The sequence below is a fragment of the Phyllostomus hastatus genome, unplaced genomic scaffold (genome assembly GCF_019186645.2).
Source record: "Phyllostomus hastatus isolate PE091 unplaced genomic scaffold, TTU_PhHast_1.1 phas_scaffold_129, whole genome shotgun sequence".
NCBI lineage: Eukaryota > Metazoa > Chordata > Mammalia > Chiroptera > Phyllostomidae > Phyllostomus > Phyllostomus hastatus.
Window position 1 is genome coordinate 3921785 of NW_025334009.1, and position 18451 is coordinate 3940235.

Consider the following 18451-nt stretch of genomic DNA (forward strand, 5'->3'; position numbering starts at 1 on the left):
CGTGTCCGTATGGCGGAATATTAGGCGGCAGTGAGAAGGAAAGGCGTTCTACCGTGGCTGCAGTGTGGGCAGATCTTGAAGACACCGTGCCTCGTGTCTTCGCGCTTGGGACACGGTCCCAGGGATCGCGCGGCCTCCCTGTGCCCTCCGACCTGGCCTGTGCTTGGTCAATGGCTCTCTCCCTTCCTTCCTCCGACGGGTTGGTCTTGGGCTCACAAGACCCGACACGACGTGATGGACATTCCATCACCTGCTTTGCGGGTCGCCGTCGGCCCGCAACAGTCCGGGAGGGGCTCCTTGAAGGGTGCGAAGTTTCCTTTTGAAAATGGTCTGGGCCCCAGGGCTAGACTGTGATTCTCCCATTGGAAGCCGCCCAGCATCCATTCCCAGAGGAGCCACCTCTGGCGCCGTCAGGGCCGCGGGGCCACTTCCTCCCTGGCTGGAACCTGCTGCAGACCCCGGGGCTGCGACGCCCCCCCGTGTCGCCTGCTCCATGAGCAACCCCCCCAGGCTGGCCCGCAGTGAGGGGACGATTCCCACCAAGTCTCTGGGGCCTGTCCCCGACTCACGAATGCCCTCCTCGTGCTGGCGAACCGTGTCCTCTGGCCTTCTGTCGGGGGGCCGTCCTGGCACGTCCCCTGCTCTGAGCCTTCGACCCCTTTCTCACCTGTTTGCCGCGCCAGTGCTGGCTTTTCTGCTTCCCTAGTGGGGCCGTTGCCCCTTCCAGACGCCCCCCACCCGCCCCGTGGAGGCCCTGCTGGGGTGTCGGGCCCCGCATCGTGGGGCAGCCTCTGCCCTGTCCGACTGCCCCTGCCCTCGTCGTGGGCCCAGCAACCTCAGACCCCGTCCCCAGGGTTGGCGGGGCCCTGCAGCGCCTCCTGGCCGCAGCCCTTTCCCCTCTCTTCACAGGCCCGGCCCCCCCAGGCTTGGTTGTGCTGTGACTGGGCCCTAGGCCTTGGCTGGCGCTGGGAAGGCGGGTGCAGGCCCAGCGAGGAGCATGTTGTTTTGTAATGTGGGGGTTTCTTCAACGTCTTCCAAGGAGCAAGGGGGGTAGGGGGGTCCTCACCCTTAAGGAGGAGGAGAGGCAGCTTCTGTAGGCTCAGACGGTTTAGGGGGATCTGAGGTTTTGAGGTTCTTGAGGGCGGTGGCCCAGATGTCCCCGTCACACAGCTCAGGGGCCTGCTCCTTCCCGTTCGGGGTCCCGACCTTGAGCAGCCAGCCCGCAGGGAGTAAGCCGGCGGCCCCTCTGGGTCTCCGCCACTCCTCTAACGAAGTCCTGCGCCGACCCCCGCCCGCTCTGCCTCTGGCTGCAGGAGATGGGAGTCTTTTTTCCGTGTCCTGCGAGGGGGCTTCTGACCGCCTCCCTCAACCCCACATTCGTCCCTAATCACTCCGTCCAGAGCGGCGACGGCCCTCGGCAGAGCTGTCCCACCCACAGGCCCCACAGTTACACTTCCCCGAGCCCCCCCAACACCTGTGACAGCGCCCCACTGCGGGTGCCCTGCCTCCGTTCGTGGTGGCGGCTGTGTCCTCAATGGCCAGGGTCGTCGGCGCCCCACCCACACCCCGGTGAGGGCCGAGGGGCCAGCAGGACAGCACCCACTTCACAGCCGGCTTTCCGGGCCCACTCCCAGCGCCAGCGAGAGGGGGGAGGGTTCCCTGGAGTCACTCGGAGGGGGGCTTGCGGGCAGGTGTGTCCTGGGGGGAGCTCTCAGGGCCACACCTGTGCTGAGCGTGCTGGAGCTGGCTCTGCTGTCAGAGTTGTCCCCAGCGGAGAGCAGGGCCCTGGACTCCCCTGCCTCACCTGTGTGTCAGCCAGCACAGGACGCACGGCCCCCGTCTGCCCAGGCCAGAGCGAGGGCAGGGGCTCAGCAGCGTGTTGGCAGCGGGGGCCGAGGGCCTCGTTTCGGCTGGGGAGGCTGGGGGCGCATCCCAGCATCCACGTTACGGTTCCGGTTCTGCCTCTTATCACCAGAGGCCTCAGGTGAGTCCCAGGGGCTCTCAAGCCCCGTGGCCCACCTAGGGCGCAGGGGGTGGCCAAGCCCCACCCCCAGGATGGGGGCAGAGGTCGCTCCCAGGTGCCAGCATTCAAGGCGGGCAGGGGCCAGCAGGTCCCGGTCCCAGTCGCCGTGCACTGGGGGCTCGGGGCTCAGGGGCCTCCGGCCCTGGGGCCAGCGCGCTCCCCGTCCTCCACCGACATGGCAGCCCCGGCCGGGCGGCCTGCGCTGCAGAAGTGGGAGACGGGAGCTCGATCCGCGCCGCCCAGGAGGCGCCGGCACGTTTGGCCTGGCTCCTGGCGATGACACGTCGGGGGGCCGGGGTGAGTGGCTTTTCTTCTGCGGGGGCAAGTGGAAGGCGTCTGCTCCCCCTGTCAGTGGGTTCACGAGTGTGTGGACACGGAGGCAGGCCGGGCACCGGGGGCTGGACCCCCGGATGACCGGCGGGCGGTGTGGGTGCAGCAGAGTGACCCGAGAGCGGCAGCCACCAGGCCTCTGGCCCCAGTGGTGGGGGGGATCAAAGGGGCGGCGGGGGCAAGCACAGGCAGGGGGGCCGCCCGTGGCGGGGCACCGAGGGCCCTCAGGAGGTGGGGGCCGTGGGTCGGTCGCTGTCACCGAGGCCTCTGCAGGTTCTGGGCACGCTGAAAACCAGCCCTCACCTGCTCTCAGGTGCGGAGGTGGCCCTGAGGCCGGTCCGGTGTCCAGGGCCAACACAAGGTCAGAGGCTCTGGGTCGTGTTGGCCGAGAACAGCGGTGCTGTCAGCCCGCGTGGCCGGTGTGGGGGGCTGGCCGTGGGGACGGGCGCCGTGGCGGTGGCCTCGGGCGGGGAGCAGGAGGCCAGCTGAGGGGAAGGGAAGGCTCGGAGGCGGGCATGCGCGGGGCGGGCCTGCCTTTTGAAACCATCCCCAGCCTCCGTGTTCCAACAGCCTCGTTCACTTTGTAAAAGCCTTTTCTTCCGAAAAATAAAAGAAGATTGGAGGCAAGTACAATATTTGGCTGTGGTGGCTGCTAATTTGGCACCAAATGTCACCCCCGCCTCCCTCTCTCCCCTGATGCCAAGCGCTCCTTCCCCGGCTCGGGTGGGGCGGGTGGGGCACTGGGGGCGCAGGGCTCCGGAGCCTCTTAAGATTCGAGATTCATTTCCTTAAACACACATTGTCTCACTCCAATTTCACGTCCCAGCAGCTCTGGTGAGGAATTAGCAGCCCCTGGGAGAGAGCGGGCGGGTTCTGTTTACACGGGGCCAGGGGGGTGGGCTGGGGGTGGGGTGGCTTTGCAAACAGGGGGCTTGGGGCTCTTGGGAGAGGGAGCCCACAGCCGCCCTGGGCCAGGGGCCACCTCTCTCCCAAGGGGAGCCAAGCGGGTCCTTTGTTGGAAGAATGTGTAAATCCTGGGCCCTTTGGGTGGCCCTGGTGTGGGGGGAGGGGCTGTGTAATGATTGGCAGGCACACTGAGGATTCGGGTTCTCGGGTTCTCAGGTCAGAAAGGCCACTTGAGGCCATTTGGCCCAACCCCCCACCGGAGAGGACTGGCGGGGACCCAGGGGACACCTTCTGCTGTGACCCCCTTGGGTGGCAGCGGCTCTTGAACTCTGGAGGCCACGCTGGGCTCTGAAACGTCAGACCCCTGGACCCTCCTCCCCACGGTCCTCCCCTCCGCCTGCGAGTCCCCTCCAGGCCCTTGTGAGCTTAGGGGGCCCCTGTCCCGTCGTGTGAGGAGTGGCCCCGCCACGTGGGGGCCCCTGGGGCACAGGCCCGCCCGCCCGGCCAGGCTGTCTCCCTCTTCCTGTCGGGCTGTTGTGTGGTGACGATGGTCTGAAGGAGGGCTCTGAGGAAAGCGGGACACTCGGACCCCCCCACTCCGTGGTGCCTTGGGACAGCATGCGGGCCCCCAGGGAACCCGGGCCCCCCCCCCGGGCTGGGCTTGTTTGGGGATGTCCCCCAAGGTCAGGGCCGCCCCGTTGTGCCCCCTCTGCCCTCTCCCTGCCCGTACCCACAGCCCCCCTCCCAGTCCCCCCCGCCCCCCCCCCGGGGAGTCCGTGGGCCGGGCACCCCACAGACGCCCAGTCAGGGCCCAGCGGGCGGAGGACTTGCCGGGCGGCGGCGGCCGGCTCCCGGCTCTCCCAGGCGGCCGCCCGCGCGTCGCTGCTCCGAGGAGAGACCTGCTCATTTGTCAGCCCATTAGCCAGGCACCGGCAGCATACGGACCCGGCTCCTCTGCCCTCTCCCGCCTGTCGGACCGCATCGCCCGGCCTCGAGGCAGGCGGAGGCCGGGGTCATGGAGTGGGGGGCCTCTGGCCGGAGGCGGAGCCGGAGCCCCTGCACCAGACCAGCGGGGCGGGGGGGGGGGGTGAGGGGGGGTGCCCTCGGCTTCTCCAGTGTGCCTGCGTTCGGCGTTGGCGACAAAGCCTCGGTGAGCCGTGGGCCCAGGAGGGCCCTGCTCTCAGGAAACGGGGCGTCGTTTTTCGTGCTCAGAGAAAGATCCTTTTCTCTCACCCACCGTCAGCAAGGAAATGGTTTTCTAGACCCTCCTGTCTGCGGGGCCGGGGTGGGGGTGGGGCAGGAAGTACTGCCTGGTCCCGTCGCTACTCCCCCACGCACACAGAGGGAGCCTGACACCCTCGAAGGGGCTCTCCGTGTCTGTGGGGACCGCGGCTGGAAGGAGGCGCCAGCCCGGTGCAGCTGGCCCGAGTCTGGATCGGTGACCCGGGCCGGGCTCCCGTCTCTCGGGGGTGATGGGCGGGGGGCGTGGTCTGCTCGAGGGAACCCCTGGCCTGTCACGTGCATGTATATGTTCCCTGAGACCTACTGTGCGCTCTACTGGAGTAAAGGGACACGGGGCACGAGGGTGGTGCTCAGGGAAGGGGAGAGGCCTGGGGCAGGGAGGCTGCCCGCCCCCGCCCAAGTGTACAAGCAGGAAAGCCGGAGGGGCCGGTGTGCGTTCCAAGACCCTCAGGGATGATGACCGAACAGGACTGACCAGGGTCTCTTGCCCCGATTCTGTCCCGAAGCTCCCGGGAACCGGTGTCCTGGGCCCCACACCCTGCTCAGGGCACCTCTGAGTGGGCCCCCCTTGAGGGGAGTCCCTGCAGGCCCAGTGGCGTGGACGGAGGTGGGACAGGGAGGAGCAGATCCGCCCGGTCCTCCTCTCCCTGCGAGGGAGGAAGTAGGGCCTCCTTACGTAACTGGGACAATTGGCTTTGCTCTTGTCCTCCTGGCACCGTGTCCCTCGCCGCCTCCCTGCTCCGGGAGCCCTCGACAGAGCTGGAAGCTCAGACGTCCCCCGGTCTCCTGCTGGAGGTTACCGAGCAGAGGACGCGGGAGCCCGGAATGTCACCTCTAAGACTCGAGGGGTGCCCAGGTCTGGGGAAACGGGGAGGCGGGTGGAGGGGACAAGGTCACACCATGTGCCCAGGTCCCACGCCTCCTGCCCCCAGCGCCAGGTGACCCCACAAGTTTTCAGAGAGTTCACACCAGCAGAGCATTCCCCTAGCCCCTGTGAGTGGGAGGGGGCAGGGTTCCTCCCAGGCCACTCGGCCACCCATTCACATCCCTACGTGGGGACGTCTCCCCTGACCCCCACGCAGAGAAGAAGGTGCCGGTGGCTGGAGCCTGGGTCTTTCTGATCCTGCCCTGCTGGTCGCCCGGACCCCTTGGACCTCAGTTTGCCCATCCCGAGGCCCTGGACTTGAGCCTCCCAAGGCCAGGGTGGTTTTCTGCAGGTAGAGGCACGTCCTGGCAGCGTGACCCCCTCGGGGCCCAGCCCCGGTCTCTGCTCATTCTCCCCGCAGTCCACTGGGCACACGGGTTGGTGAATGAGCCCTCGGGGCCTGGCGGGTCCTTTGGGTGCCAGTGGAGCCACTGGGCACAGCAAGGATTCGGTTGGCACCGAGAATTCGATTTGATCTGAGTGGGTTATCCTGGGCAGATGCGTGGGGGCTGCTTGTCCCAAAGAGGCCGTGCTTTTGGGGGGGGGAGACACCCAGATTCCTGTAAGGGACGAGCTCTCCAGGGAGACTGGAAACGCCCAGCCCATGGACCCAACCGGCCATCCTAGCTCGGGGTCAAGCAGCCCCGTGGAGAGCAGGAGGAGGGAGTCCAGGACAGGACCGGGGTCGAGGACGGTCACAGGACCCCACGTGTGGGGACCAGCTGCCGGGAGGAGGCCGGAGCTGGGGCCGGGCCTGTGTTCAGGTGTGTGGTCAGTCTGTGTCATCGCCGAGTCCCGGCTCTGCCAGCTCCTCTCCGTGCCTCGGTCACCTCCTCTGTGGAACATGGCGAGGGGGACAAGGGCTGGTGAGGATTGGACACAGCAGACGGCCGGCACGGAGGCTCGCTGGGGCCCCGCTGGCACTGGCAGCCCTTCCTGTGGCACCCGTCCCTCTCCCGAGCTGGGCAGAGAGGGGCGGCCCCCTCGGGTGGGAGTCCAGGCGCGGCCCCTGCCTCCCCGGAGCACAGCGCACTGACTTCCAAGTTCACGGCTCCTCAGACCCAGCCTCCCGCCGTGTTTGCCGGCCCGGCCGGGCGGGGGCTCTGTTTGCACAGCGCGTTTGCAGGGCAAACACCGTGTGTGCAGACGCCAGGACGGCAGACACGGGCCCCAGCGGCTGCTGGCGTTCCGCATCAGGAGACAGAGCCGGAGCCGGGGGTGCTAAGGATGGTCTCCCTCTCGCCCACCGCGCAACGGGGGGATCGGGGTGCAGGTGGGAGCCAGGGCCTGCTCGGCAGCCCCCAGCCGTGTCCCCCCAGGGAGGGTGCAGACGTCACTGACCTTGCAGCTCTGGGGGAGCCTCGTGCGGTGGCCGCCCTGCGTTCCGGGAGAGCTTTCCTAAGGTGGGAGCTGTCCTACGAGGGTGCGCGCAGGAGACGGCGGGCCACCTCGGGGTCCGCGTCCACGGGGCACGCGCCCCCGGTGTGTGCCTTTGCTCCGGCACGTGCACGGCCTCCGTGTCTCGGCCCCGTGTGTGTGTTTGTGTATGCGTTTGACTTGTTCTACGGAAGATTTAAGGGCACTTACAAGGGCACTTACAAGGACGCATAAAACTCGAGAAGAGACTATAAAGTGAGAAAAGGAGACAAAGAGAAGAAGAACTAAAGGAAGGACCTAGAAGGAGCTGGGTGGGAGGTGTCAACCGAGGACACTCCCTCCCTCCTGGGCCCTGGTGCTCAGAGCTTACAGCCGCCTGACGCCCCGGCTTCAGGACCAGAGGTGGGGGCCTGGGTCAGAGGTCAGGGCTGGGCCAGGACGGGCCCTGCAGCCACGCCGTCATGGACACTCCAGTGCCGTGTCCCGAAGGAGGGTTTGGGGTCATGACCTGCAGTAGCCCCAAGCACCTGGGCCAGGAAAGTTCCACTGCTTCAGACATTTCAGATGGCGCGGCTGCGTTCTGAGGTGCCGGTGGGGACCGACCCCCCCCACACCCAGGCCTGGGGCTGCTGGCCATTCCGCAGTGGACGGTCCGACGGGGCGCTGGCGGTTTCTCCGTGAGCCTCAGCGGGAGGCGCGGGCAGGACGTGGGCACTGGGTGTGGGCGCAGTGAGCTGGCGTGTGCGAGCTCTGTGCAGGGTCAGGCGGGACTGCAGAGCTGGCTCAGGCACCAGGAGGACCCCGGGTGGCCGTGCCCTGAGGGGGACCCTGACACCACGGGGGGCTGCAGCCAGCTCCCCAGCTCACCTCCATCTCTGTCTGTAACCCCCACCCGACACCCGACATCCCAAGGGCCCCTCCCCGTGCTCAGGCTGTTACTACACGGCAGCGTCTTCAGCACGAAGGGCAAGTACAGATCCGGCCAGGGAGGCCTGGGAAGCCGGGCCCTGCGGGACTGTGCAGGGCAGAGAAAGTACTCTGGGCCTAGGGAGCAGCCCTGGAAGGAGGCCCTGTGAGGAGCCAGCTGCACCTTGCACTTGACCTTTCACCTCCGAAGAACGTCGCGGAAGGCCTCGCTGGGGCCTCCCAGAGCTGTGTGGACGCTGAGGGTGAGGGCCCCTGCCAGTCGCACGGCTGGAGAGAGCAAGGCCAGGACTCAGACCCAGCTGGTCTGCCGTTCTACTGGCGCAGGGGACTCGGGGGCCGGCAGGTCTCCCCTCTGGACAGGTTCTGACCCTCCTGACCCCCCTCAGTTGCCTCCTATGTAGAGAAGTAGGTGGCAGCTGCTGAGCCCCTCATGACGCCCTTGTCACAGGTCAGGGAGGAAGGCGAAGGAACACCAGGTGGACCCCTCTCTCCCCCGCAGAGGACGTCCTCCTGGGGAATCTCAGGCCAGACCGGTGTCCGGGCCCTCTGGGGTCCCTGAGGGCCCCGCCCTAGCCTGGGCAGGCAGTGCTGGGAGGGGGGATTGGGGGGCACGTGGCAGAGGAAGCAGGTTCTGTCCTCCGCTCCCCTTGGCCTTCAGAAACATGCCCAGCCCGGCCTCACAGCTGTCTCACGGGGGTGTCTGTGGGGGTCAGTTTCTGCCGCTCTGGGCCGGGGACCCGAGGGTCTGCCGGAGCCTCACCCTGGCCCCCAGGACTGCCACTCCCGAGAGGTGGGAGTCAGGGGCCTGGAGAACAAGAAGTGGCCAGACCCCAGGTCTCCCTCCTCGGGCTGTTGTGTGTGGCGGGGGTGGGGTGCCGGGTTCTGAGGTCAGGGTCCGCGTCCAAGGCCACGCTGGGCCAGGGCAGGCCAGGTCTGTCGGGAGCTGGAGGAGCACATGGGTGCAGGAGCCCGAGGCTGACGCCCGGGGTCTGAGACACCTCGGGCTCCTCCGCTCGCTGCCTGCAGTGCCCCGCCAGTTGCTCCGTTGGCCCGGGCCTGGGTGTCCTCCCCTGGGCGGCGGGGACAGGAAGTGCACCTGCCTCTCAGGATAGTTCTGACGACTCCGCGGGAGGTCGCGTGCGGAGCCCTGTCTGGCCACGTGGAGGGCCTGTCGTTACTGTCCCTCTGCGGCGGAGAAGCTAAGGCGTCCTGGGGTGGGGAGGGTGGGGCCGGCGGGGAGGGGAGGCGGCTGAGCCAGTGCGGGCGGCGAGGGGCCCGGAGCGGCAAAAACAGTCTGTTTCCCGTAAACACGAGCGCCCACACCAGCCGGCCGCCACCCGGCAACTTCTGCGAGTCGCGAGAGTGTGGGTATGTTTACTCACACTCCCCCGTGCCAGCTGGTGTGCTGGGCACAGCTTTCCTCCCAGCTGCCTCGACAGCCGGCAGCTCCCCGCTCGGGGGAGGGGGGGCAGGCAGGGGCCCCCGGAGCTTGCCTGCAGTTCGATTCCCCTCGGGCGCGAATCTTCCGCTCCTGCCGCTCGCTATCCTGGGCCAGATCGAGGGGGTGGGGCCCCGAGAGTCTCCGCGGCCCATGTCCACGTGGCCCGTGTCCACGTGGCCCGGCTGTGACACAGCTGCCTGCTCTTGGAGATTGCCGGAGCAGACAAAGGTCAGAGGGGTCTAGGGACCGATGCCTCAAGTTTAGGCAACAGGTGGGCCTCTGGGGGGCCCAGCGCCCCCCACTGTCCTGTTGCCAGCTCAGTGTGTGCCTCCTGCTGGGGTGTGGACAGCACCCCCAGAACCCACGGGTACACGCCTCAGGGGCCCTGGTGCCCACACGCCAGGCCCTCCGCTCTGCGAGCACCCGGTCCGAGCTCGGCGTGGCAGCCGCAGCAAGTGCACGCGCCGTGCCCATGAGGTCAGGGCAGACTCTTGGCTGGGAAGGAGTCTCCGTGACACAGTGCCAGCTGCCACCAGGCCTGGATCAGGCATCTCGAACTGAAGGCGAGGGGAGAACTCGGAGGGAGAGGTTCGGGGAGAAGGTCTTCCTCAGGCACTACACGGCCCGAGCTATAGCTTTAAGAGTTGCGACCTCAGCAGTGGGTCTCTGGGGGCCCGAAGCACTGGCTGAGAGGTGACCAGGAGTGTGCACAGTGCTGACATGGCGGTCAGGGACACTGGAGGGTACCCCCTCCTGGTCCCCATGGGCTGGGCCATTTGGCATTGTCACCTCTGTAGTAGGGAGACCCCCCCCCCGTCAGATTCCTTTCTCACCTCCTACCTGACCTCAGAGTTCCCCTTGACCTCCAAGGGAGCCGGAACCTGGGGGAGGTAGCGGCCCTGGCGGTGGGCTTCACGTGGGCACACAGCCACGGGGATGCTGTCATCCAGTGGTGGCAGCCTCGAGTCCCGGGACTGTGTGGGCTGACTGTGGATGACTCCCTTCCGGGCATCCCTGACAGCTGGGCTTGCATACTTCCTGTAGCGGGGAGCTCACCATCTATCTATACGGGCAAAGCTCCCAGGATCTGAGAGCCCAACATGTGAGAAAGTTCCTCCAGTTTTCCCTGCGCTGGACTACGGCCCCCTCCTCACAGGCACCTTGGAGAGAGGGTCTGAGGCACTTGGAGCTGGCAGAGGCCGGCCCATCTGGGACCAGTCTCACTGGAAGTATGCGGGCCTTGGTGCCAGCGGCCTCACTCCGAGCTAGGCCCGGAGGAAGGGGCCACACAGCACCCAAGTCTGTTCAGAAGCTCACTTCTGCGGCGGGGCCGGGGGCGGGGGGAGGCAGACCGAACCCCGGAACGGGCCACTCAATTGGCTTTGTTTGTGACGGGTCCTGCATGGCAGAGGCGGGGTCCGGGGGTGGGGGGCGACGTGCAGGGAGGGAGTTGGCACGGATTGGCCCTAACGCAACTGGGCGGGTTTGGTTTATTGTTTTGTGTTGGGTTTTGTGTCTTTTGAAAAACAAGAGATTGAGCCTTTTTATGACACGGATTTTACAGCGTAACGAGCGGGCGTAATTTCCCATTCTCGGCAGCAAGTGCACTTTTTACACTAATTGCATAATTAGACATAATGTACTAATTGCGGTAATGGATGACAGGCAACTAAACTTTAACTTTAAAAACAGGGAGGCGTTGCTGGGGGGGTGGCGGCGGGGGCTTCGCACCCCCAGAGTTTTCGGAGGGGATCTGCGAGTGACAGCTCCTAGCGGTGACTTCTCAGGGCACCAAGGGGCCACCAGGGCCTTCCTGCCTGTGGTCTAGGCCACGCCCCCTCCTCCCCGGAGGGTCCCCGCCCCCACCACCCAGGAATCTGCCCCGCGTGAGCCCGGAGGCTCTGCCTCCTCCTGGCCTTGCCCCGGCCAGCGCCTCTGCCCAGGCCCTCATCCGCTGTCCACCCCCGTGTGTGGATGGCCCCCGCCCAGCCTTCCAGGCTCTGCTCAGATGGCCTGTCCCCTGCAAAGCCATCTCAGTCTTTTTTTTTTTCCAAAGATTTTATTGATTGATTTTTAGAGAATGATGAAGGGAGGGAGAGAGAGATAGAGGGAAACATCAATGTGTGAGAGGTATATCAAGCTGTTGCCTCTCTCATGCCCCCACCTGGGGACCTGCCCTGCGACCCAGGCACGTGCCCTGAAGGGAATTGAACCAGCGACCCTTTGGTTCCCAGGCCTACGGTCAGTCCACTGAGCCACACCAGCCAGGGCGCCATCCTGGTCTTTTCCTTGGCCCCCCTCCCTCCACATCCTAGGAGGGCCCCCTCGCCACCGCCCAGTGTCCCTGCGTGCCTCCCCCTGCGTCCCCCTCTGCTCCTAGCCGTCCGAGTGGACGTCTGTCCCCTCTGGACGGTGAGTCGCAGGAGGCCAGGGACAAGGCCTGGTCCATCCCCGCTGCCCCCGTCTCCGGAGGGCCGCTGCGGCATGAGTGTGGAGCGGCCTAGGGGGAGTGTGAGGCCTCCGGGGTAGGGTGGGGGAGAGAAGGGACCCTAGTGGGACACTGACCCAGGAAGCCCATGTCTCACCTGATCCCGGGAGCCAGGCCAGGAGCCCTCCTTCCTGTCCCCTCACTGCCTCCGTGTCCTCCCTGGTGGTCCTGGCAGGGCCACATTGTCGTGGTCTGGGTAGGCTCCGTGACTGCTCTAAACAAAGTTTATCCCAGCAAATCCCTGCTCGGTAAGGTTAGTTCTTAACAACATGGCAGCTAGCATCACAACGTACAAACCCTGCTTGTGACATGACCTCATGTATAGGTGACTAACCATGAGGCCAGCCCACCCCCGGATGGTGGCAGAATGACATGGCCACACGGGGACCTACCTGCTGCCTGTGCACTGGCTGTGTGCCCGGAGGGCTCCGGGGCCCCCTGCCCTTGCCCTTGCCCTTGCCCTTGCCCTCGCCCTATGCTTGAGTCCCACGGCAGGAAGATCAGAGAGGGCCACAACCCCTGCACCCGGGAGCTCTCAGCCACGCAGAGTCCAGGGCCTGGTGTGTCCCCAGAGCAGGTGGGTGGGAGTTCTGTGCACCTGCTGGGGGGCAGCCCCTCCGTCCAACCCGGAGCTGGGCTGCAGGGCTCACGGCTGGCGGGGTGAGGGGAGAGCCCAGGAGGTGCAGCCCGCCCTGGGCCTGTCCCATGTGTTCTCAGTGGAAGGGCCTCCGGTGCCCGACCGCCCCGTCACTCCTGAGGTCTTCGAGGGCAGGACCACAGCTACGCTGATACCCTCGATCTTCCCCAGGAAGGCCCGAGATGGGAGTGGCAGCTTGGCAGGGCTGAGGGCAGGGCTGAGCTTTGCCCTGACCAGCTGGGGTCCCTGAACTGGTCCCTACCAGTCCCCTATCTCCCCACCTCCCTCCCAGCCCAGCTCAGGGTCCCCGAGCCACCGTGAGCCCCCTATCGTCCACCCACGGTCCCCTGATCCCTGGCACAAGTGTGCCCCATTCCAGCAGCCGACCCGGTCCCCAGCCCTAGACCCTGCGGCAGACAGCACTTGTGCAGCCGAGGGAGGCCCCGCCCACTGTCTCCAGGCCACTTGCTGCGGACTTTCTAGACCTGCGGGCACGAGGGCTCGGCCCTTTGACCCCCAGAGGCTGTTTTTTCCGAGACCAGGGACCAGGTAGTGAGACGTGGCTGGAGGGCCTTGGAGAACAGAAAGTCCACCAGGAGTTAGATCGTGGGGCTCTCCACGCCCCCCCCCACCCTGCCTGCACCCTACCTGGCACCCGGGGCAGGGGCAAGGGTCCGGGGAGCTGGGGCGCCCAGCTGAACCTGCGGCTGCGCCTGGGCCTTTGAGCAGACAGCCGGCAGCCGGGCCCAGCCTGCATCAAATCTTTCTCGTTCCATTTTCTCTCTGATTTAATTTTCCAGAGATTAGGGCCCGTTCACCTTCACTGCAGAGAGGAGCCTCGCATGCGTGCCTGGTTTTCACTCGCAGGGCTGGGTGGTTGGCTAGTGGTTCCGGCTGGTTCTGCCCCCCCCGACGCCTGCTTCTTTCCAGCACGGCCCCCCCGCCTCCCCTGGGCCCTGGGCCTGCAGCGTCCCCCTGGGTCTGCCCAGGCCCCCTTCCGACCCCCAGACCACCAGCGTAGCCCCCATGCCCGGGTTGCCAGAGGCTGCACCTCCAAGCCTGGGGGCAAGCGCTGGGACAGGGGCCACGCAGAGTGTGGCCCAGAGCCAGGGCCGCGGTCCCGACAGACCCGGGGAAGCCTGAGCCCCGCGGCGGGACTCAGCCTCTCCGACGCCCAGCGTCCCGGCGGCTCAGTGGGCGTGATCTGAAGGGTCCCTCCGCAGGGGCGGCGGGCAGTGAGGCCGAGTGTGTGAAGCACCTGCCCTGGGTGGCCAGAGTGGACACCTGGGGCCGGGGCAGTTCAATGGCCTCCGTAGTCCATTTCCCCCTCTCCCCACCTTACCCTCCTTTTCCTCTGCCCCCACTTCCTCCTCTGCCTGGGTGGGTGGGGTGCGGATTTGGGTCCAGGCCCCACTGCTGCTGGCTTTCAGGGACTTTGCAAAATGCCTCTTCAGTGTGACCGGGACATGCAAGGTCGTGGTGGCTGTCCTGATATTCCAGGTGCCCTCCCCAGCCCCCCAGTCAGGGCTGCTGGAGGCTGCAGGGATCAGGCTGGCTCCCCCTGCCCCCGTGAGCGTCCAGGCTTCCTCTGCAAGGTCACCGTCCCTCCCAGGGCCCTCGGGCTTGCCCTGCCTTTATGTGAAGCCACCCAGGGGAGTAGGAGGCTGGGCAGAGGGTCCCCCGCAGGCCCTAGAAATCCCTGGGCCGAAAGGCTGGCAGAACATGCTGCTTGACACAGTCACCGGAGCTGAAGAGGGTGGGGTCGGGGTCGGCGTTGAGGGGGCGGTACGTAAGGAAATGAGGGAGAGACGGAGGGGCAGGTACCAGTAACTGGTGTGGAGCAGCCCCAAGGGGAGGAGGACGCCCTGGCGATTGGTGGCCGTAGAGACACGATAAGGGATGGGGTGGGGGGTGGGGAGCAGGGACTTCCCAGGAGGGAGAAGGAAGGCACTCACTGCCTCCTGAATCGTCCCTCCCGGCCTCAGCCAGCCAGCCCCGCCGTCCCCGCCCTCAGCCCCTGGGCCACCGTGTCCTCTGCCCTCCCCACGCGCCCCCCTGGCTCCAGCCGGCCGGTCTGCGTCCCCTCACCTGCAGCCCCTGCCCCTGCTATTGGTCATCGCTTCTGTGGGGCAAAACGCGGCTTCCTCCCCAGCACGGCGGCCGCTAGCTGCAACCACCTGTGGGCCCCCGCCTCCAACTCTGCCCTCCGTCCGGCTGCCCGGGCCAGAGGTGGGGGAGGTGAAGGCTGCGCAGCCGCGGGAGGTAGATGTTGGGTGTCTCCAGTCCGCTCGAGGGGCGAGGACACCAGCCGGTGTGTCCCCGGCCCAGGGACCGGGGCTTGCGGCTGGGGCCCAGGGAGAGCCGCCCCCCCCCCCCGGGAGTGCTCTGGAGCTGCTCAGGGCTCTCCCCGGCTCCCTGCTGGGCCCGCGGGTGGGAAGCGCTGCGGCCGGCAGGAATGCAGAGATGACCTATCTCCCAGGGCGGGACCATCTGCTGGACTGTCTCTCGGATCTCCCCGGGACACAGGGCCCAGCTCAGGCCCCACCCCAGGGGACAGAGGCAGCTGGAACCGGTCCAGGGGAATGTTAAGGAGAGGGTGAGGCACCTGTGATAGAAGGAGGGGGTGCTGCTGCGCCCGAGGGGCCCGTCTGGGACAGGAGGGCAGACTCGGCCGGCAGCTGGACCACCCCTGCCGCTGTAGAACCGGACCCTCATCTGCCCCAGGAGCCCCTGGCTCATTGCCCCACCCTTGCTCTAGGGAGCATGTGAATAGGCCGGGGAAGGCGAAGGGAAGAGGGGCAGCCTGAGCCGAGGAGTGGCCGCAGGGCTGAGCAGGGGCCTGTGGGGGCATGCCAGGCACGTGGGCCAGCAGCAGGTGTCACGGCGGGTCCTCGGGTGGACGTGGGACGGGAGGAGAGCGCGGCAGACGCAGCCCAGTCTCTGGGAGCAGCAGAGCTGCAGGCAAAGTGGAGGGGTCAGACCTGGGGCCCGCTGGCCCCGGAGCTCTGCTCTCGGGCGTGGAAGGGGGCCTCTGCCTGTGCCCAGGGCCTGCAGCACACAGGCCCAGCACTCAAGGGGAGGGGGGGAGGGGGAGGGGAGGCGGCTGTGGCTGTGCCCTCCCAGTGTCTGGGCGTCCCTGTGTCTGGGTCCCCTGGCGGTCGCCTCCAGGACCCAGGCTGAGGTGACAGGGAGACCAGGGCAGGATGGCTCAGGGGGGTGGGGGGGGACTGCTCAGGGTGACCGGGGAGCTGGAGGAGTGCGGCTGGGGGCGGCAGACCCCAGGAGACCACTGGGGCTGTCTGCTCCGGAGCGGACGCCCATGGCTTCGGGTCTGGGTGCAGGTCTAGCAGGGACCGAGCGGAGGCGGGAGGGGGACTGCGATGCCTCCTGCAGAATTCGGGTGGCGGCCACAGTCGCCGCAGTGACAGACAACAGCGTCGGCGCCGTGCAGTCCCCGTTGGCCGGTGGGGTGGGCGCTGCTGTCCCCTCACGTAGTAGAGGTTCAGAGATGAGGTGACTCCTGGCAGGTTCCCTGCTTTCAGGCCCTTATGCCACCTGTTAGGGCCCTGGGGGTGACCCTGCCATCTGGAGACCTACTCCCTGGGCGGCCCCCAGGCCCTAGCCCAGTCACCATGCCGGGCTGCAAGGGACCCCCTGGACCTGGCTGAGGGGGGCCCCCTGGGCCCCCTGAGGAGGGTCATCAGCAGACCACGTAACCCAGCCTCAGATCTGGGGCTGCCGCTGCTGGGACAACCTCTGATAGGGGCACCTGGGAATGACCTTGACAGGGGCATCAGGTATGGGAACTTCGTCCCACGCCCCAGCAGCCAGGCAGCTGCGCCCCCTGCTGGTACAAGTGGGTGGGAAACTGTGGGGTTTTCAAGCCCTGAAGCCGGGGCAGGAAGGGGTCAGCGAGGATGGGGGGGCCTGGCTTTGCCACTCACAGGCATGTGTCCTTGATCTGTCCTCGCCTGCGTCTGAACAGCGGGCCCTGGGCTGCAGGCTCGGAACCCTCCTTGACCTCCGTCTCCCTCTGGGGGCCTTGGGGACAGCCTGGCCTGGCAGCGTCCACTGGGGGCTTCCGTCACACCTGGCCGTGCGTCCCAGCCTCACGACTCACCCTCTAATCGCCCCTGCTCCACCACAAATTATTTTGTTCTAAGAGAAGGACAAAAAGAAAAGGGAAGCCAGGAGGGATGGGGGCGGAGGAGGAGATTGCGGGAGCCAGCCTTGTGCAGAGCGTTAACCCTCGGGCTGCCGGGCGCGGGGCGGGCGGGCGGGCGGGCGGGGGCTCCGGAGGTGCCCTGTCTCCCACCCCCCTGCCCGAGGCCTTATCTCCCTTGTCTCTCTGTCAGTCTGCGACCTTATCGCTCCTGCCTGTCTGTCCCTCATCAGCTGCCTCCCCCACCCCCTTATCTCCTCATCACCCCTGCGCTTGGCTCCCCACACCCCGCCCCTCTGCACAGCCTGGTGGCACAGCCTGGCGGCAGGGCCTCAGTCATGGCAACGCGGACCTGCTGGGGTCACCTGAGTGGACGCATGGCCCCCGCCCGGCTCAGACACACGCAGGGGTGTGCGGTGCATGCGCACACCCCCTGCCAAGGCTCCAGCCATGAACAAAAACGCCCCCCAGAGCTGCTCCTGCACCTCACGTGCGAGCTCCCAGGCTTCGTGTGTCTGGAGACCCGGACCCCACCGCACCCCCGGCACGCAGGCACGGGTGCAGACAGGCGTGTTGGGCCGTAACACACGCTCACACGCAAATGCAGACTGTCAGACTCACGCCCTCACTGGAGCGTGTGTGCAGGCCCGCCCCCGGGGTGGGGGGGGGCAGACTCGTCCTCCGGTGTGCCTCTTCTTCCCTGGTCCCCACACCCACATTCTGTGCCCCGAGTGACAGCTGGTCCCCTGGGGGCGCCCAGAGCTCCCGCTAAAGTTTCTGCGAATGCCCTGGGGCGACACCAGCAATAAGGGGGTGTGGGTGCCCTGAGCCTGCACGGGGAGGTGGGTGGCTGCATGTGCGATGCATGTGGGCGTGTACGGGTGTGTGTACACGTGTGAGCACGTGGGCATCTTTGTTGCTGTGTGGTGTGCACGTGTGTTCGTTGGCTCCACTCCCGCCACGCCCTGCCTCCTACCCAGGCCGCCCCCCACCCTCTGCTCTCTCAGCCCCCCTGAGCTAGTCAGGGGGTTACTGCTTGTGGCCCCTGGAGGAGGAACCCCGAGTTCCAGAGAAGGCAGCCACAGCCCCACCCTATCACCCGCAGTCACTACAGCCGGCTGGGGAGCCGACAGCCAGGTCCTTCCTCCAAGTCCATGAGCGCACGGGCCCCCCCGCCCCCAGGCCTCGGCGCCATCTCAGTGACCACAGCCGGGGTGGGGCGGGGAGGGGCGGGGGGAGGACGGGCCTGCGCCGTGCACGGAGGACATGCGGGGGCCGCGGCACGGGACTGTGTGACCAGCTGGCCTCACCCCACCTCTGCTCCCTTCCAGATCTACAAGGACAACCGGAACCTGTTCGAGGTGCAGGAGAATGAGCCTCAGAAGCTGGTGGAGAAGGTGGCCGGGGACATCGAGAGCCTGCTGGACAGGAAGGTGCAGGCCCTGAAGGTGGGTGCCAGTGTGAGGAGCGAGGGGAGCCTGGCGGAGCGGCCCCACGCCGAGAGGGTGATGTGGTGACCTGCTGAGGGGACTGGGGCTGGCCCGTCACTGGCTGGGCCGGGCCCGCTGGACGGTGGCAGCCAAGCTCGGAGCAGCGGGGCGGTTTGACCTGGAGTAGGCCACGTGAGGGGTGACCTGGGGTCTTGGGGACCCCGAGTGGGTATGATGGTGGGGCCCAGGCAGGGTCCAGCCCTCCCTCCTGTTGGGCCTGGGGTCCTCTCGTCCCTCTGCTCCGTCTGTGAGCATGCCCTGGGTGAGCACCCGGCCAGCACAGCGACCTGTCAGTGGCTGGGAGCTGGGGCCGCTGGCTCCCACGGGGAGGGAGCACCAGGGACCCTGAAAGCCGCAGAGAAAGCTGTGGCCGTGGGATGCCCGGGGTCGGAGCCTCTGCTCTGCCCCTGACTCTGAACGTCCCTCCGCCTCCCCCTGGGCCTCAGTCTCCCCGTCTGTACTCAGAGGGGTTGCGCCCGTCAGCTCCGACGCAGAGCGGCTGG

General features: G+C 67.0%; 1 protein-coding gene across 3 annotated transcripts in view; it reads left to right on the forward strand.

Moving 5' to 3' along the window:
• The window catches only part of CACNA2D2 (calcium voltage-gated channel auxiliary subunit alpha2delta 2), a 123531-nt gene that overhangs the window by 42712 nt on the left and 62368 nt on the right, over nucleotides 1-18451 (forward strand). For all 3 annotated transcript variants that reach the window (XM_045857347.1, XM_045857348.1, XM_045857349.1), the window contains exon 3: nucleotides 17790-17906. In XM_045857347.1, coding sequence (XP_045713303.1) covers nucleotides 17790-17906 — 117 coding nt within the window. The remainder of the gene's footprint in view (nucleotides 1-17789; nucleotides 17907-18451) is intronic.